The sequence below is a fragment of the Apodemus sylvaticus genome, chromosome X, assembly GCF_947179515.1.
Source record: "Apodemus sylvaticus chromosome X, mApoSyl1.1, whole genome shotgun sequence".
Classification (NCBI taxonomy): domain Eukaryota; kingdom Metazoa; phylum Chordata; class Mammalia; order Rodentia; family Muridae; genus Apodemus; species Apodemus sylvaticus.
In genome coordinates, this window is record NC_067495.1 from 1,222,966 (window position 1) to 1,243,579 (window position 20,614).

General features: G+C 42.5%; 1 protein-coding gene across 1 annotated transcript; it reads right to left on the reverse strand.

Annotated features, from left to right (window-relative positions):
• Nucleotides 1–6,934: 6,934 nt before the first annotated feature.
• On the reverse strand, nt 6,935–20,205 carry Znf157 (zinc finger protein 157). Its single transcript, XM_052171688.1, has 5 exons — nt 19,820–20,205; nt 14,917–15,090; nt 10,180–10,306; nt 9,819–9,899; nt 6,935–8,864 (listed from the first exon to the last, which is right to left on the reverse strand). The coding sequence occupies exons 2-5, from the start codon at nt 14,986–14,988 to the stop codon at nt 7,639–7,641; spliced, it is 1,506 nt and encodes a 501-aa protein (XP_052027648.1). The 5' UTR covers nt 14,989–15,090; nt 19,820–20,205; the 3' UTR covers nt 6,935–7,638.
• Between the last annotated feature and the right edge of the window lie 409 nt (nt 20,206–20,614).

The window sequence follows — 20,614 nt, forward strand, 5'->3', positions numbered from 1 at the left end:
TTTGTAGTCTTTTTGATTTGCAGTAAAATACTATGATCTTTTTTTATTATCATTGCTTTAAAGAGGATATAAAATATTGGGTTAGCCGGGCGGTGGTGGTGCACGCCTGTAATCCCAGCACCCAGGGAGCAGAGGCAGGTGGATCTTTGTGTCCAAGGCCAGCCTGGTCTACAGAGTGTGAGTTTCAGGAGAGCCAAGGCTACAAAGAAAAACCCTGTCTTGAAAAGCAAGCAAACAAACAAACAAAAAACAAAAACAAAAAAATAAAACAAAAAGAAACAAAGGAGCACAAGACAGATATTTTAATTAAGAAATATGAGACAGGGCTGGAGAGCTGGCTCAGAGGTTAAGAGCAGTGACTGCTCTTCTAGAAGTCCTGAGTTTAATTCCCAGCAACCACATGGTGGCTCACAACCATCTGTAATGGGGTCTGATGCTCCTTTCTGGTGTATTTGAAGACAGCTACAATGTACTCATAAAAATAATAAATAAATAAGACTTTGTAAAAAAGAAATACAAGGCAGCTGACCTATCGGCAGTGGGAGGGTGTATGGTGTGTGTGTGTGTGTGGGGTCTGCTCCATGCTAGGGCACTACTACATCTGTAACTGGGTTTATGAGAGTCAAAGACCTTCATCTCACAGCTACTGGATGACCAGCAAGGTGAGGTTAATATGGACTCTACTACAGGGCTGGGAGCTTGTAGAGATCAAAAATTTCTACTCTGAAGCATGGGGGTATAGCTCAGTTGATAGAGTGTTAGCCTGCTGGGCACAAAGGACTAGGTTTAATCTCCAGAACCACTTGATAACTGGATGTGGTGGCACATGCCTGGAGTCCCAGCCATTACGAGGTAGAGGCACAAAGAACTGAAGTCCAAGGTTGTCCTCAGCAAGTTTGAGGCCAGCGTGGGCAGCAGGAAACCCTAGTTCAAAAAAAAAAAGTTGGGTAGCTATCCACATGGCTCATAAGATAAAGGTGTTTGCTGCCAAGCCTGGTAGGATGAGTTCAAACCCTGGGACCCACAAAGTGGCGGAGAGCCAACCCTTTGTCTTCTAACTTCCCACGTGTCTTGTGGCATTCACTCCACAACACAATAAACAGATATGTGTTGGCTAGTACACCTGCAGAATGAAGTAGCAAATGCAATAGCCTTAAATGAATAAATAACTCTAAAATGGACCAAACCAGGGGCAAGAGAGATGACTCAGTGGTTACAAGCATTAGCTGCTCTTCTGGAAGACCAAAGTTTAATTTCTTGCACTCACATAGTGGCTCACAGGAAGTCCCAGGGGATCTGATGACCTCTTGGAACCTCTGTAAGCAATATGTACTCATGTGGCATGCAGATACACATGAAAGCAAAGCACTGGGCTGGAGAGGTGGCTCAGCGGTTAAGAGCACTGACTGCTCTTCTGAAGGTCCTGAGTTCAAGTCCCAGCACCCACATGGTGGCTCACAACCATCCGTAATGAGATCTGACTCCCTCTTCTGGGGTGTCTGAAGACAGCTACAGTGTACTTACATATAACAAATAAATAAATCTTAAAAAAAGAAAGCAAAGCACTAATACACATGAAAGCTATAAAAAATGAATCAGATTACTTCCTTTGCAGAAAATTCAAATTTAAACTATGAAGTAGCTACTACAGCTCACAACTAACCACTCATAAAGAGTCCTGTCATCATGGGACTGGATAGCAGCAACCTCAAGCCTCAGAAGGCTTGGGGACAACTGAAATGGACAGATCTAGATTGAGATATAGTGAAGATAGTACGAATACATTTGGGACAAACAGAAAGGTGAACTAGATACTACCTGACACTTGGGGGTGGTGGGTGGTCATCTGACCAGGCAGGTGCTGACGATAATAACAGACAAAACTGTGACAATACAGACACCTATTTATGCACAGCACCAAAATTTATAGGACTAGATGAGTGCTGAAAACAACACATACCTCACGGAAACATCATACTAAGGCCTATATATAAAATTATAAGGAAGTCACAGGTCTTCCTTTGAAGAAAAGGGCAGGAACAAACACTAAAAACATTAACGATTATGCCAATACCTAGCAAAACCTGCCATTACTCAACTCCTAGTGCCCAGTTAAAATTAGAGAACATGGTTATGACACCAAGTCATTGTGGACCATGGAGCCCGCATAAAATAATTTTGTTCCACTAGGATTTTAGACAACTAAATTACAATATGCAACCAAAATATGTCCTCTCAGATAGTATGTTTGGCTAACTTGTAAGACATTAAAACATCTGGAAAGAGACTTGTTACAGTCAAGTGAGTGTTACCTTTGTTTCCCTTGATAAAGTTGAGTCCCAAATAGCTGGCACGAAGCCAAACAACAAACTTGTTACCCGTACACACAAGGTACACTCAAGGCAGAGGCACGGGCTTTAAAAGCCAACCACATTCTGCATATAGGAGAAGCACAAGATGGAGGATTTGCTGAAATTCATGCTAAAGGCAGAGAATATCCATGCCAACTTTGGGAAATGCAGTTCTTCCTGGTCAAATAATCTTCATAATGGCTGGTTTAGCCATAGATCAGCCTCTGTGACCCAAAGAAAAACATAATGGAAAACAGTGGCCAGAGACACTAGGATAACATGGTCCTTAACAAACAAGGTGCTTCATCATCTTCAATGACATACAAGACTCACAACAGTAGTGTTTGCATCCAGACAACCCAAAATTGAAAAATAAACCAAAAATTTTTACATATTAGAAGCAATTACAAATGGCATAGTCTTGTGAGCACAGAAATGGGTACAAAATCATCATAAAATAAATGTCAAGGCCGGGCGTGATGGCACACACCTGTAATCCCAGCACCTGGGAGGCAGAGACAGGCGGATTTCTGAGTCAAGGCCACCCTGGTCTACCGAGTGAGTTCCAGGACAGCCAGGCCTACACAGAGAAACCCTGTCTCTAAAAAAGAAAAAAAAAAAACCAAATAAAATAAAATGACAAGGACTTAACAATCACACCAAAAGTGAAAAAATATTTTTAAAAAAATCACAAAAAATTAGCAGCAGGGTCATACCCATATCAACACATCCAAAAGATGACTCAGACCATGTGCTCACAATTTAAATTCCAGCACTTGAAAAGCAAGAGGCAGATGAGTTCGAGGCAAGCCTTGCCTATATCACCAGCAAGGGCTACATAGTTAGACCCTTGATCTTTAACAATGAAGTCAATTCGACTGTTCTGGCTCAACCTCCTCTCCAGGCTGACTGATTTAATCTGGGTTCTTTCAGCTTTTAACTGAATTGCTCTGCTTAGCCTCATAGTTTAACTCTGGCCATCTATTCTAATCTTCTGGCTCCTTCTCATTCTCTAGGTCACTGTCTTCACCTGTGTCTAGCTTGTTCTCTCTCTGAAACCTGTCTTTGTACAACTGTCCCAGTAAAAACCTGCCTCCTGTCTATCTCCTTTCTGCCCCTTAAGTAGTCTCCCTTTCCTCTCTCGTCTCCTGAAAGTTGGCATATCCTATTTTGTCAAATCTTTCTCTGACTCATTGTAAGAGTCTGTGATTCACCAAAGAGTGATACCCCAGACTCAAATAATATGCCAAGGCAAAGAGCATTTATTCTGCAGAAATTGCCAGTATGCAGGGATCTTTGTTCACCAAATGGAGACAGAACTTTTTTTTTTTTTTTTTTTTTGGTTTTTTCGAGACAGGGTTTCTCTGTGTAGCTCTGGCTGTCCTGGAACTCACTTGGTAGACCAGGCTGGCCTCAAACTCAGAAATCCGCCTGCCTCTGCCTCCCAGAGTGCTGGGATCACAGGCGTGCGCCACCACCGCCCGGCTCTTGAGTGAACTTTTAAAGCCTGTTAGGGGACTTCCAGAGAGGACTGGGTGACCTTTCTCTACCTCGATTGGTTGGTTCTATTTCCAGGGGTATCGGTGTCCCCAGGATGGGCTAGGACCCTGGGGAGTTTTAGGGAGTTTCCAGAACCATTGCTGATTAACTATTCTTTTTTAAAAAAAAAATATTTGTTTATTTTATATATGTGAGTACACTGTTGTTTCACTGTCTTCAGACACACCAGAAGAGGGCATCAGATCCCATTACAGAGGGTTGTGAGCCACCATGTGGTTACTGGGATTTGAACTCAGGACCTCTGGAAAAACAGTCACTGGAGCCATCTCTCTCCAGCCCTGATTAACTATTCTTGGCTCAGACTAGATAGCAAGGCGGCTGCTGGCAGCTCCTGATAGCAGCCTGTGAGGGGTTGTTTTTCGTAGAATTGTTTTAAACTTCTTCAGTTCTGGGAAACAGAAACTCAGGCCTAGTCTCCCAAACTGCCAGCTTGCAGCCTGTCATGGAGCCAGCCTGGCTGTCTCTGACTCGGTCCTCTCATCATCACTGTGTCTGCCACTCAATTACGTGTCACTTTCAAACATGGATGCTTCCTTCTACAGACTAACACTACCTTCCCGGTTTGGTATAAAGGTGTGTAGTAAGGGCCTGTCTGTATTCCATCAGAGAGATTAAAGGTGTTAAGGACTGAGCCACAACTAGAAGCAGGGTTTTTCAGTAAATAACACAATCTAGGGGCTCAAGTATCCTACAACAGTAAAAAAGCTGTTTGCCAGCTACAAAAAGGAATTGAGACTATCTAGTAAACTGCAGCATATACGTGTGTGTGTGTGTGTGTGTGTGTGTGTGTGTGTGCGCGCGCGCGCGCACGCTATGAATTTATTATTGCTCAAATTCTGGCATGGTAGAAAGATATGGATGTGTCTATTTCTGGTGTAGCACTCATGACAGTTTTTATATGAAAAGAAAGTCTGTATAATAATTTTTCAAGAAGAAAATGATTCTGGGGGAAATATAGAAAATACTGATGGGGATCAAGATGATTATGTATGTAAAGCCAAAGGAGCATTGCTCGCATAAATGGTTTTATGGGTCAAGGAGGGGGCTCAGCACATGAAAGTGACTGCTGTACAAGCCTAGCATCCTGACTTCAACTCCCAGAACCCAAAGAGACTCTACAACTATGTCCTGAGCTCCATGTGAGCTCTATGGCACATGCACCCACTCACCCATAAACACACACACACACACACACACACACACACACACACACACACACACACGATTCTTAAATGGTTTGTGCACTCACATATCATATCATTCTACTTTGAAATATCTATACAGTCATGTATAAATAAGCAAACTTGTTTAAAATTTTTGAGGACTGATAATAGGAGATGGTGTCTATGGAAAATGGAATCTCTCTCACTCTTGCTCTTTACACTGTAAAACATACAACTTGGAGCAGGAAAAGTCTAATACTTTGTGATTACAGCCCAAGCAGAACATAGAAACCGTATCAGTTAATACAGAGAATCACTTCAAATAATTCACTGGCTATGAAATTGTTAACCACACCGGTAAGAGAGAACATTTAGGAAAAGAGGGAGGTAGCAGCTGCAGAAAGCAGCCGATAGTCCCAAATCTATGGAAGGCTGCAGCCTTGTGTCGGGAGCCTAGTGTCTGCGAACCAGGCTTTCTAACCTTAGCTCAACCAGGATCCAGGCTACCTTTCACACTCCTACAAAGATGTGGAAGAGAGATAGTTATAGGAAGATCATGAGCTTTAGGGTAGCCTGGGATATATAACGAAGATCTCATCTTTAATAAAAAATAATAAATAGAAGGATATAGGAGGAGGTCCCACAGGACTAGAGTTTGCAGCTTTAATGAGGTGACATCAGGGACTGGGGAGATGGCTCAGTAATTAAGAGCACTGACTGCTCTTCCAAAGGTCCTGAGTTCAAATCCCAGCAACCAAACAGTGGCTAACAACCATCCATAATGAGATCCAATGCCCTCTTCTGGTGTATCTAAAGACAGCTATAGTATATTTACATTAAATAATAAGTAAATCTTTTAAAAAAAATAGGAGGTGATATCAACCAGATAATCCTTATCTCAAGAAGTGGCAATACCATAAGGCCAGTTCTTTCAGGACTGGACAGCTAATGAAGCTGCCACCAGGACTCTGCTGTCCCTATGTGGAAGTGATGCTGGGAAGACATTTGGATGAACAAGGAAGTCATGAGAAGGAGAAAAGATCAAGTCCCTTCATTTTAGCCCAAAGCATATATCTAGTATCTTTTTTTTTTCCTTTAGAGATAGGGTTTCTCTGTGTAGTCCTGGCTGTCCTGGAATTTGGTCTGTAGACCAGGGTAGCCTTGAACTAGAGATCCACCAGACTCTGCCTCCCAAGTGTTGGGATTAAAGGTCTGCACCATTATCATCCAGCTATGTATAGTTTCCAGCTGGGACCAGCTGACATGGCAAAATGTGTTTCAAGAGTCACAAAGCACAATCTAGAAAGATAGGTTTACAGTAAGAACAAAATAGCTTAATAACTGGCACAATACCTGTAGTTACCAACAAGGCCAGATCTTAGGAAGGTAATATCAGCCGGGCAGTGGTGGCACACACCTGTAATCCCAGCACTTGGGAGGCAGAGGCAGGCGGATTTCTGAGTTCAAGGCCAGCCTGGTCTACAGAGTGAGTTCCAGGACAGCCAGGGCTACACAGAAAAACCCTGTCTCGGAAAAACAAAAAGAAAAGGAAGGTAATGTCACCTGAAAACAAAACAACTGCTAAGATTTTACCTACAATGTGACAGCATTTCTATAAAAATTTAACAATACAGTATTATACATTGCAGGCTCCATACTATACCAAAAATATCTCACTGTAGATTCAAATTTAAAATGTTTAAAATCAATCTTAACTTTTGAGGGAAATATAAATAAATATCACCTTGAAACAGACAATATGTGAAACTTAAAAGTTCAGTACAAGCAAAAAGTGAACAAAATTAAAGAACCAGCTATACTCCAAGAGAAGATACTGTAATATATGAATGAATGGCTTTATATGCTTACATAGAAAGCAGTAATATCAATGACAGCATTTAAACCAGAACACGACAACATTTAAATCAGAATGTAAAAGGTAAACATCTCATTAGGAAACAGTAAAGGATATGAGCAGTCAGTACAGATAAGAAAAATATTGACATAGCTAATTATCAGACAATAAGTTCAATTTCACCACCAAATGGAGAAATACAAATGAAACCATCCAGGCAAACTATTTGCCTACCTTTATCAAAGCACTCAAGAGACTGAGGCAAAAGTTCAAGGCCGCAGTGCAGCGGTTGCGCACGCCTGTAATCCCAGCACTTGGGAGGCCAACCTGGGCTACAAACTGTCTCAAAAAAGTAAAGAACAATGAGATGGAATATTGGAATAAAGAGATCAAGACACATTTTTTTGTTTGTTTGTTTGGGGTTTTTTGTTTGTTTGTTTGTTTGTTTGTTTGTTTCGAGACAGGGTTTCTCTGTGTAGCCCTGGCTGTCCTGAACTCACTCTGTAGACCAGGCTGGCCTCAAACTCAGAAATCCGCTTGCCTCTGCCTCCCAAGTGCTGGGATTACAGGCATGTGCCACCACCACCCAGCAAGACACATTTTTAAATATCAGTCTAAGCACCATACCGTGGCGAATATGCTTTGCATGTTCTGCTTGATTAGCTGCCCCCGGGGGCTTGACCCGGTATGCAAGGGAGCAAGGGAATCTTCAAGGAGAGGCTTTCTCTAGTGCGCAAACCCAGGGTTGGCCCAAGTGAGTTCTCTGGTGTTCTGTGAGGTGGGCTTTCCGACAGAAGCCCTTTCCGCATTCTTGACATTCAAAAGGCCTTTCCCCTGTATGAATTCGTTGATGCTCCAGAAGGCGCACTTTCACATAGAAGGCATTCCCACACTCAGGACATTCATAAGGCTTCTCACCAGTGTGAGTTCTCCTGTGTTGACGAAGGGATTTTTTCATGCTAAAGATCTTCCCACAGTCACTACATTCGTAGGGTTTCTCTCCTGAATGCACACGCTGATGCTCCACGAGCCGGGCCTTCACGTAGAAAGCATTTCCACATTCCTTACACTCATAGGGCTTCTCTCCGCTATGGATTCTCTGGTGGATGCCCAGAGACGAGTGTACCCTGAAGGCTTTCCCACATTCGCTACAACGATAGGGCTTTTCCCCTGTGTGGGTTCTCTGGTGATTACTGAGAGTCATTTTGATTCGAAAGAATTTTCCACAGTCTCCACACTCATAGGGCTTCTCACCTGTGTGAATCCTTTGATGCTGGTTTAGAGATTTCTTGGCACAGAAGTTTTTCCCACAGTCCCCACATTCATAGGGTTTCTCCCCGGTGTGAGTTCTTAGGTGTTGGGTGAGGGATATCTTGACACGAAATGTCTTATCACATTGGTTGCATTTATAAGGCCTCTCACCCGTGTGGGTCCTCTGGTGGCATGTGAGGGTTGCCTTCTCAGAAAAGGTTTTCCCACACTCAGTACATTCAAAGGGCCTCTCTCCCGTGTGTGTTCTGCAGTGTAGAATGAGTTGTGATTTTCTGCCAAAAGATTTCCCACATTCGTGACATTCAAAGGGTCTCTCTCCTGAGTGAGTTTTCTGATGAGCAATGAAGTGGGACCTTGCTGTGAAGGTCTTTGCACATTCACCACACTCATAGGGTCTCTCTCCTGTGTGGGTTCGCAGGTGCTCAACAAGGTTAGATTTCCTGCAGTACGCTTTTCCACATTCATGACATTCAAAGGTTTTATCTCTGGTAGGATTCCTTGGCTGTCGAACAAAGCTTGTTTCTTCATGGAAGATTTCCTCACATCTATTACAACCAACATTTCGATTTACAGTTTGAGTACTCCGATGCTGAAAGCTGTTCTTCTCCAGCACAAGGGCATTACTCTCAATTGAACTGTTGCCACACAGCAAAGACATGGGTCCTTTAAAAACAAAAAGTGTGTTGTTCTTTCATATAAAAATCCCCTCTCATAATATAAAATAATTAACATAGCCTTTATAATTCTATAATTTGCACCTAGACAGTAATACACACTGGTAATCCCAGTAGTTGGGAGAATGAAGCAGGAGACGCATGAGTTTCAGTCCAACTTGGGCTGTACGGACCTGTTTCAGTCAAACAAAAGAAAAACAAAAGGAAAAAGAAAAAAGGTCCACCTACAATTTGACCCCTTGCTAATTCACAGGCCTCTTCACCAGTCCTAGGATAAATGTCTCAGGTGACGATCGGCACTCACGGTTCTCTGTCCAGACCATACCTAATCCATATAGCTCTGTCTCTCACATCACTGATATTTGCACACTAATCTTGACCCTCCCCTTTTAAAAGCCTTTCCCTGGATATAGTCCCTAAAAGTACACATCAATGGATGTCTTTCTTAACTTAAACTGCTTTTCTTTTTACCACCCAACCCACTAGATATCTGTTTGATTCCTTCCCTCACTACATTGCAAGTTCCAAGAGAAAGATATTTATTTACTGCTGGATTCCAAAACCTAGAATGTGACCAGCATATATTTGACACTCTTTTAATTTATAGTATATAACTAAGGGAATATATGAACAGATGTCTGATATCATAAGCATCCACTTCAATGAACAAACAGAGGAATAAATTTTTAACATCAAGCAGAGGTTATTAAGTGGGGCAGATATCATTACAAATATCAAAATATACTAATACTAAAATGTGAGTATAATATTTGGGTACATAATTTAGTTTTCTGAAACATGTAGACCTCCTGTCCTTATTTGAAAAAGCCCAATGCTCTACAGACCTCTGAAAAAAATATTACATATGGATGCCCTTTGATCTAAATTCTTTGGGTCTGGCTTCCCATGTATTTAAAAATCTATCTGGTTCATGGTCACTCACCTGAGGATTCCTCTTCTAATAGCCACAGTCCTTCTCCCTGCTCCAACTTGAAGATCATGTCTGGTTTGGCCATGCAGAGACCTGTTAATAGGAAACGACATGGACATGGGCCAAGAAGTTTGAGTTTTAGGACACCTGATCAAGGAGGAAGGTGCATCTTTCATGATCTGTCCAAGGAAAGGGCCTACTTAAACCTTACATTTGGGGTCTTGACAACACATGCTCTTCCTAGAGCCCTAAATTGATCAGTGAGCTGTAACCCTTAAATTTCAAACTAAAATATCACTAAACTGCAGTGGTAGCACGGTTTACAAAAGTTATCACATACTCCCAGGGGTTACCCAGACACACTCATTCTCACCCAGAGATGCCAAGTGACTGTAGGTCTCCAGCATGACATCCTTGTGCATATTCCTCTGGGTAGGGTCCAGTCTGTGCCACTCCTGTTGGGTGAAATCCACAGCCACATCTTCAAATGACACAGATCCCTGTAATGACAGTCTGCAGTGATCAGAGCAGGGTATGTGAGGGAGAATGCCTAGGAACTAAGTTTCTCAATGCAGCTCCACGTTAATTTACTACTTATTAGACTGACAGTGGCACCCAGTACTTAGGAGGCGAATGGAAAGAGCTGTGCTGTATATCTTGTTTCATGTCTTACTTGATATTATGCTTTAGAGAGAACCCTTGAAAAGCTCTAGCACCATGTTAATTTACTACTTATTAGACTGACAGTGGCACCCATTCTTAGGAGGAGGAGATGGGAAGATTGGGGCCATCCTTGGCTATATAGCAAGTTCCAGATCAGCCTGGGCCAAGTGAAACATTGTCAGAGAGAAAACATGACTAGACTACTAAAGTATAAATCTATACCTGGACCCACACAGGTTTCAGGGGAGACAGAGTGGAGAGCTAAAAGATACACGCCGAGGTAGTTTGTGTATGCGAGAGATGCTGGGCACAAAACAGAGGCACTGAACCTGTACAAGAAGACGTTTCAAATTCTACTTGGTGGTATCTGACTATACTTCACTGGCAGAAACCACATTTTAAATCCTCCTAACAAAAATATTATGTCTGGGCTTGTGATGCAGTTTGGTGTTGAAGTGTCTGCCTTAGCATGTGCAAGGGTCTGGGTTCCATTGTTTTTTGTTTTTTGGTTTTTTTTTTTTTTTTTTTTTTTTTTTTGGTTTTTTTTGAGACAGGGTTTCTCTGTGTAGCCCTGGCTGTACTAGACCTCGCTTTATAGACCAGGAGGGCCTAGAACTCAGAAATGCGCCTGCCTCTGCCTCCCAAGTGCTGGGATTAAAGGCGTGCGCCACCACCGCCTGGCTCTGGGTTCCATTTTTACAACTGCAAAAAAAAAATTCTTTTAAGAAACATTACCATCTAATTGTGCTTGGGTACCTGCTGTGCAATTTCCCATTATACCCTCATCTTTCCACCTTCCCAGACTCAAGTAATCACTACTGTACATCCCAGTTAATCTTCATAACATCCACGCATGAGAGACTAGGTAGAATTTTCTACATTTGGATTATTTGCTTAATCTAATGTCCCTTGGTTCCACTCATTTTGCTGCAAATGACAAGATATATTTCTTTATGTCTCCTCAGCACTCTAGCCCAAGGAGGCTACTGCTCCCTTGCAGTGTACCATAGACTATCTCTTTAAATAAAACATATAGATGTTTTGCACAAAGTTCCTTTTATGGCTGAATAACATTACACTTTGTATATATATAATATTTTATCTATTCAAGCACTGATTATTGTTATACTGTGCGTGCACGTGTGGTATGTGTGTGTGTGTGTCAAATTACCAAGTAAGGAGAGAGAGAGAGAGAGAGAGAGAGAGAGAGAGAGAGAGAGAGAGAGACTAAACAGACTTGAGGATATAGCTCAGTGGTAGGTTGCTTGCCTAGAATGCAGAAGATCCTAGGTTTGATCTCCAACAGTGTAATGTATATATAATATAATCGGGAAGAGTATAGTTTGAAGCCAGCCTGAGCTAGTTAGTTCTAGGGTGAACTGTACTATATGGAGAGACTCGCACACCTCTAATTCTAGCACTTATGGAGTAGGAGCAAAAGGGTCAGAAGTTCAAGACCAGCCTGGGCTGCATGAGACCCTTTCTCAAAACAATACTGATAGCCTGGGGACTATGGAGTTAAAGCACAAAACAGGAGGGGTTAAACATTCAAAGTTAAGTTTTTAAATTACATACACTAAAATATGAGAAGAAAATTATGTTATGGGGCTGGGATGTAGCTTACCTAAATGCACAAAGCCATGGGCTCAATCCTCAGTGCTGCATAAAACCAGGTGTAGTGGTGTATATCTGTAATTCTAGCACTCAGAAGGCAGAGGCAAGAAAATTAAAAGTTCAAAGGTACCCTCAACTAAATACCAAGTTTGAGACAAGCTTAGGTTACATGAGACCCTATCAAAAAACAAAAGAAGTAAAGACTAGTGGAGGGGAGGGAGGGAATGAGGGAAAGACAGAGGGATGAAGGAAGAAAATTATGCTGCAAGCCATGCTTAGAAATGGGGCTTTGCAGACATTCTGTAGTGGAGGGATTCTCAATTTTCATTGTCTATACATTAGCATCCAAAATATTTGACTTCTTTTGTCATCAGCATGCTTTCTTACTACTCCACTGGCAAGTAGGAGACAAGGAGAGAGTATTACTTCCAGAATACATGCATGAGCAACTGAGTTGATGCTAGGGCAATGTACTGCGATTAGCAAAGAGAAAGGACAATGGTTGACAGGAAGAAATGCAATAGATCTTGAAAACGTGTATGGAATGGTATAGAGATGTCAGGCTGGAGCTCAGGAGAGTGGGTTCAGATACATGAAGGTTTGGGAGTCAAGGCCATTTCACTATCTGAATCCATTAGGCCAAATGGCACAGTGGTTTAGAGAAGCACTATGTACATAGTGGGAAGGGACTAGTGTACCATGAAGATGACCAAACAACTTTATGATTGGCAGGAAGTGTGTGGTCTTGGAATATAGGAGGGGAGACAATGTCAAGTGACAGTGCCACTTGTAGCTCAAAAAGCTAAGAGAATTTTTTTGGTTTTTCGAGACAGGGTTTCTCTGTGTAGCCCTGGCTGTCCTGGAACTCACTCTGTAGACCAGGCTGGCCTTAAACTCAGAAATCCACCTGCCTCTGCCTTCCAAGTGCTGGGATTACAGGCGTGTGCCACCACTGCCCAGAGAGAATATTTTTCTTTATGGTCTCACTTAGATGTTTATTACAGTAATGACCATACCCTCAGTACAAATTTTCTATGTTGCGTTCTCATTGCTATGATAAAATACCTGAAAGCAGCTAAAAGTAAGATTTATTTTGGCTCATGGTTTCAGGAGATTGAGGCTGTACTGGTGGGGAAGGTAAGGCTGCATGAAATTTTGCCCACATCTAGACAGATCAGAAAGTAGACAGGACAGGAAGCAGGGACGTGCTACAAACCACAAGATCCACTCCCAGCACACACCTGTAATCCCAGTGGAAGAGGCACAGGAGGGTGGCAGTGAGCTTGAGCTTAAAAAAACTACCCAGTAAGATGGTACACACCTTAAATCACACTTGGGAAGCAGAAGCAGAGGCAGGTAGATTTCTTTCTTTCTTTCTTTCTTTCTTTCTTTCTTTCTTTCTTTCTTTCTTTTTTTTTTTTTTTTTTTTTTTTTTTTTTGGTTTTTTGGATTTGGTTTTTTCAAGACAGGGTTTCTCTGTAGAGCCCTGGCTGTCCTGGAACTCACTCTGTAGACCAGGCTGGCCTCGAACTCAGAAATCCGCCTGCCTCTGCCTCCCAGAGTGCTGGGATTACAGGTGTGTGACACCACTGCACAGCTGGCAGGTAGATTTCTATGAGTGTGAGACCAGTCTGGTCTACACAGTGAGCTTCAGGCCAGCTAAGACGATACATACTGAGACACTGTTTTAAAAAAGAAGAAAAAAAAAAAAAGAATTTTAAGAGAATGGGGAAACAAGCAGTAGAAACACTTAGAAATTAACATGTTCTCTAACCAATAAGTGCAAAAATGTGTTCCATACACTATGGACTACTACTTAGAAATGAGAATGAACAAACTATTGGGTCACATACAGCAATCTGGATGAACTCAAGGAGAATTATGCCGAGTGAAGAGAGAATCCTCAAAAAGCCTGGTCCGACCGCATCACATTCTCAAGCTGATTCACCTGTACTGTATTATAGAACATACTAATGGTTGGCATGGGTTAGGAGGGAAGTGGAGACAGAAAGGAAGTGGTCTTGGATTTTAAAGGTAAAATAACGGGGCTGGAGAGATGGCTCAGCAGTTAAGAGCATTGACTGCTCTTCTGAAGGTCCTGAGTTCAAATCCCAGCAACCACATGGTGGCTCACAACCATCCATAAAGAGAGCTGACTCCACCTTCTGGGGTGTCCGAGGACAGCTACAGTGTACTCACATATAATAAATAAATCTTTAAAGGTAAAATAAGAGATATTGGTGCAACTCAATAGTAGAGTATTTGCATAGTCTGTACGAACCTCAAATTCCCTCCTCCAACAAGGAAAAAAAGGAGAGATCCTTGTGGCCATAGAAGTGTTCTCTATGTGAGAATCCAAGAAACAATCTGCAAAGATTTCCTGAGATCGCCACTGGGTGAGTCACTGAGTAAATCACACTCAGCTGAATCTATAATACTTCAAGAGAAACACAAACCCAGATATGGCGGCACACACACTGCTGGTCCTAGAGCACTGGAGACTAAGGCAAGAGGACTGCCACGGGTTCAAGGCCGGCCAAAGCTACCCAAGATTCCATCTCAAAACCCATGAACAATATTTCTCCACTGTAGCCCTTCCCACTCTTGGGAGTCCTTTCTTACTTTTCCTTAATAAACCTATGCTTAGTTCTACTTAAGAAAATAAAAGAAAGAAAAAAGAAAACATCTAAAGAAGTAACAAGCCCAAAAAAGCAGCATGGTTATAAAGCACGTCCAGAATCTGCTTGGGGCCCTGGGTTCTGCCCCCTACCACTACAAAAAAGGGGGGGGTAAAAGAAAACAAGCAAACAAACAAAGGGGAGAGGATTCTTACCTCAATTGATCTACAAGGTTCTTCTGGCATCAAGGCAGGAAATCTCTGGGGTGATTTCTCATTCGACGGCATGTTTACCCAGGGCCTCAGCCCCTTCTTCTAAAGCTGAAGAGTGTAGAAGATTCTGCAGCCTCCAGTAAGGTGTGAAGTGCAATGGCTCCAGACACAGAACCCCTAAAATAATAGCGTTACTCATCTATTACTGTGAAGAGACATCATGACCAAGGCAACTTAAAGTTGAAATTTCTGGCTTCTTTGGAGACTCAGTTAAGTTATAATAATGTTTTGCTGGGCAGACAGGTGAAAGTATGTTTTTTTAAAAAAATATTTATTTACTTATTATATATAAGTACACTGTAGCTGTCTTTAGACACCCCAGAAGAGGGTGTCAGCTCTCATTATAGATGGTTGTGAGTCACCATGTGGTTGCTGGGATTTGAACTCAGGACCTTCAGAAGAGCAGTCAGTGCTTTTAACCACTGAACCACCTCTGCAGCCCCGAAAGAATGTTTTGCTAAACCAGATATGTAAAAGAATGCTTTGCTGAAGCAGACACAGGTGAAAGCATGTATTACTATAGCAAACACGTGAAAGGATGCATGATGTTTAGAAAGAATATAAATATGACCACACAGACACTGGGAGCTCCAGCACTGATTAGCTTTGCTCTGCCTCGCTAGTCTTCACTTATGACATGCATATAATGTTTTGCCTTACATTATGTTGTTAAGCTCACCAAATAACTTCTCATGAGGTTCCTGCCGCTTCCTCAGACTTGGGCTCATTAGTGACCCTTGAGACTTGTGGTTTCTTCTGGATTGAACTGCCCTTGCTGATTTATGTGTGATGGCTGCCGAGTGGACTGGACTGCAGCTGCTGAATCGTGTGGTGTTTGCTAGCAGACCAGACTGAGAACAACAAAGAATGGAATTTGTCCCCCAAAGAACTATTTCTAAACAGGTCCACTTCCCCGTATCCTAATAACCTTTTTTTCCACTACCTCTAGTGGGTGATGGGCTAGAGGTGATTACTACTTATTAAAGAAGGTTGTCAAAAAATCTATGCTTACAGCAACATAGAATAAAGCATTTAACTTGGGCTTGCTTACAGTTTCAGAGGACTAGTGCATGATCATCATGGTGGGGAGCATGGCAGCAGGCTGGCATAGCACTTGAGCAGTAGCTGAAAGCTCACATCTAATCTGAAAGTTGCCTGCAGAGCCAGAGGCTGGGCCTGGTGTGGAAACCTCAAAGCCCACCCCTAGTGACACACCTCCACTGAGGCCACACCTACTCCAGCAAGGCCATGCCTCCCTGGGAAGCAAACAGGCAAGTAGAACCACCATACCATGTCATTTCACACCCTGACCTCACACCAAGAGGTATGGCCCAGATTTACAGTGGGTCTTCTGTCCTCAAATTATCTGGATTTAGTATGGGTCTCCTACGTCACATGTAATCCAAAAAAAGAAAAATTCCACACATATGTACTCAGATGCTTGGGTTCTTATTAATTCCAGATGCGGTCGAGTTGACAAGTAAGAATAGCTATCATAGACTCTTTCCAAAAGATGGCTGAGGAGCTGGAGAGATGGCTCAGCGGTTAAGAGCACTGACTGTTCTTCCAAAGGTCCTGAGTTCAAATCCCAGCAACCACATGGTGGCTCACAACCATCTGTAATGAGATCTGACGCCCTCTTCTGGTGTGTCTGAAGACAACTAAAGTGTACATATAATAATAAATAAACCTTTGGGCTGGAGTGAGCAGGGCCAGAATGAGCAGAGGTCCTGAGTTCAATTCCCAGCAATCACATGATGGCTCACAACCATCTGCATAGCTACAGTGTGCTCATATACATAAATAAATCAATATTTTAAAAAAGATGGTTGATGCCGGGCGGTGGTGGCGCACGCCTGTAATCCCAGCACTCTGGGAGGCAGAGGCAGGCAGATTTCTGAGTTTGAGGCCAGCCTGGTCTACAGAGTGAGTTCCAGGATAGCCAGGGCTACACAGAAGACCCACTGTAAATCTGGGCCATACCTCTTGGTGTAAGGTCAGGGTGTGAAATGACATGGTGTGGTGGTTTTCGAAAAACCAAAAAAAGAAAAAAGGAAAAAAAAAGAAAAAAAGAAAAAAAAAAGAAATGAGTCAAGGGGCTGAAAGTACAGGTCAGTTAGCATGAGCCCCTGGATTCAATCCCTAACAACACACACACACACACACACACACACACACACACACATACACACACACTTTAAAAACTTCTAAAGGAGCTGGACATATACAATTTAAAAAATGCCTTTTTGTTTGTTGTTTGTCTTTTATGAGCTGAGGTGTACTTCAAAGGCACAGCACTCCCCTATTCTACCCACAGCCCTGGGTTTTATCCATAGCACTGCAGTTCATTAACAAGTTAATTAGTGAATCAATGTCCAGGCCACACATGGTGGCACATGTCTTTTATCCCAGCTCCCAGGAGTCAGAGGTTAGATTCCCATGACTTTGAGACCAGTCTGATTCCTGTAGTAAATTGTAGGCCAGTCATGTAGACCATGTCTCAAAAAGAACCAGTTAAAAAAAGAGATGGCCACTAGAACTTAACATTGTTATATAAGTTCTATATGAGATGACCAGAGTAAATATTGAGAAGTGATAATTGTAGCTTTCCTTGACAATGATATGATTTATTAAAATTATTTTTGAGTGTTTACCTACATATATGCACTTGCACCATATGTGTGTAGTGCCTCAGAGGCTAGGAATGGATATCAGAACTCAGGGAGCTGGGAGCTGGGATGTGGACGCTGACAAGCAAACCCGGGTTCTCTGTGAAAACAGCAAGTGCTTTTAACATCTGAACCATCTCTTTAGCTCCATGATTCTTTCTTTCTTTGTTTCTTTGTTTCTTTCTTTCTCTCGCTCTTTCTTTCTCTCTCTTTCCTTCCTTCCTTTCTTTCCTTGTTCCTTCCTTCCTTCCTTCCTTCCTTCCTTCCTTCCTTCCTTCCTTCCTTCCTTCCTTCCTTCTTTTCTTTATTTTTTTTGTTTTTGAGACAGGGTCTTTAATACATAGTCTAGGTAACCTAGAACACACTTATGTAAACCATGCTGGCCTAGAACTTGTGGTGATCTTCCTCCGTTTACCTTCTTAGTGCTAGTAAGCTCTAAATTGGGATTCCTAATTTAGGTAGATAATGCACTGGATTACAAGAGAACCTTAGAAAAGCCTTTTTTCCCTCTATAATAGTAATGGGAATATACAAATGATTTTCAAAATCTATTCATAAAATAGCAATACATATAATAATGTTTAAGTATTATAACATTTATCATAAATAATAAAATAGCAATAAACTTGCAGGGTTAGAGAGATGACTCAGTGGTTAAGAGCACTTGCTCTTGTTTTTGTATATTGCTTATTTTATTTATTTACATTTCAAATGTTATCATCCTTCCTGGTTTCCCTACTGCAAACCGCCTATCCCATCCCCCTCCCCCTGCTTCTATGAGAGTGCTCCCCCCCCCTCCCGCTTCCCTGTCCTGGCATTCCCCTACACTGAGGCGTGGAGCCTTCTCAGGACCAAGGGCCTCTCCTCTCTTTGATGTCCAACGAGGCCATCCTCTGCTACATATGCAGCTGGAGCCATGGGTCCCTCCATATGTACTGTTTAGTTGGTGGTTTAGTCCCTGGGAGCTCTGGGGGGGTTGCTTGGTTGATATTGTTGTTCCTCCTATGAGGCTGCAAGCTCTTTCAGCTCCTTCAGTCCTTTCTCTAGCTCCTCCATTGGGGTCCCTGGAGAACTTGCTCTTAAGATAGCGTTTAAGAGCACACTCTTTGCCTTTCTAGAGGACCTGAAATCAGTTCCTAGCTCACAATTGCCTGAAAATCCAGCTGGCCTCTGAGGGCACCTGCATGCACATGGCATTCATGTACACAGACAAATATAGAGAAATTTAAAAAAATAAAAAAATCTCTAGCAATATTTTGTATACATCATCTTATTATTATTATTATTATTATTATTGAGTTTTATGGTCAGTCTTACTGACTGATTCTTTTTAAAATTTATCTTTTTGTTTCTGGAGACAAGGTCTTGCTGTGTACGTTCGGTTGGTCTTAAAATTGCAGCCATCTTCTTGCCCCAGCCTCCAAGTGCTGGGACTGTAGGCTAGAAAGATTAAAGAAGAAAGTATTTTTTTAAAAAAAATAAAAGTTGAACATTACTGAATTAACACTTAATTTGTAAGTTAGCAAAAGATAAAATAGAACAACTAAGAGTCAAGATGTAGAGAAATAGAAAATAGAGGCTTGTCAGATGTGGTGGCAGTGAGAATTAGTCTCAAGAAGGAAGGAAGGATGGATGGAGGGAGGGAGTGATGGAGGGAGGGAAGGAGAGGGAGGGAGAGAGGGACAGAAGAAAAAAAAAGCACCGTCAAAGAGGAGTAGGAAAACCAAAGCCAAAAATTTGTTATTTGGATCAAGTCATAAAATTTATCACGCTTCTGTAGAGGCTGCTGAAGAAAAATCCTATCAACAACACAAGGTGTTGGAAGCTAACCCGAGTATCCCAAAGGTTCTTACTCTTGACTTGCAGACTCCAGTCGGCTTTCTTTCACCACCAGTGTCACCCCAAAGTGGCAGTTTCTCATCCCCCGCCCCACTCCAAACGCAACAAAGACAACATTTGAAAATCAGCTGAACGACTGTCACACCAGACAACCTCTAGCACTCGCTTTAGCCCTGCGCGCCAAGAGAGTTAAACCGCCAGGGGTGGGGGGTGGGGGGTGGGGGGTGGGGCGTGCGGGGGGCGCTTTTCCGTTTCCTGTCCTTGCCTCGATATTGCACCTTCTAGAGTCTATGATTTCGCACACAATCTTAAGGGCTGAGTGGTTATAGTCTACTCACCTGAAGAAGGTACGATTAGGAATCTGCAGACTTTGGCTGTGGGTGACGTTGTCAGGAGACCAGCATGGCTGCGCCGAGACAGTTCTCCGTGAGGGTCACCATCTAGACATCTATTCCGTACAATTCTCTGGTCACAAAAGGCGGGGCGAGAGGGGACATGAGGTGGCGAGAGGGGGTAGAAGCATCCCTCCCGGAGGCAAGCAGCCAGAAAAAGCTAGTCTTAGGCACTGCACTCGTGGGTCTGTGCGTGTGCAGTTTAGCGAAGCAATAGGAATCCCCTTAACCATGGGCACCGAGGTGAATCCTAATCTAAAAGGGAGGCAAATGGAGCGAGTGAAGGTAGGAGTCAAGGTGGTACAACCCTCTCCTTGAAGGTACCACTGGGATGAGGGGTGAAATCAGGTTAAGACAGTATTGGTCCATGTGGACGATACCATGGATGACGCAGGGGTCCAGGTGATAAAATATCCTTTAATTGGACCAGAACGGCTAGGAAAAAACACTGAAACCTCCCGCAATGTCCCCAACCACCATAAAAGATAAAAGCCAAAAGTGATAAAATGCTAACAGCCTCTGGTGTAAATAACGTGCTTTTCCCAGCACACTGCTGATTAGAATGAAAAGTTATAAGCATACTTTGATGAAAGGAAGCAGCAAACCACACTTCATTATCCCCCTTCTCTCTCTCCCTCTCTCTCTTTCTTTCTTTCTCTCTCTCCCCTCCCCCTTTCTCTCTCTCTCTCTCTCTCTCTCTCTCTCTCTTTCTTTCTTTCTTTCTTTCTTTCTTTCTTTCTT

Coding starts and splice junctions, on each gene's coding strand:
- Znf157 (XM_052171688.1), bottom strand. CDS start 14,988: ATGCCGTCGAATGAGAAATCACCCCAGAGATTTCCTGCCTTGATGCCA. Junction 10,307..14,916: donor AACCTTGTAGATCAATTGAG/GTAAGAATCCTC, acceptor CTGTCATTACAG/GGATCTGTGTCATTTGAAGA. Junction 9,900..10,179: donor CAGTCACTTGGCATCTCTGG/GTGAGAATGAGT, acceptor TCCTATTAACAG/GTCTCTGCATGGCCAAACCA.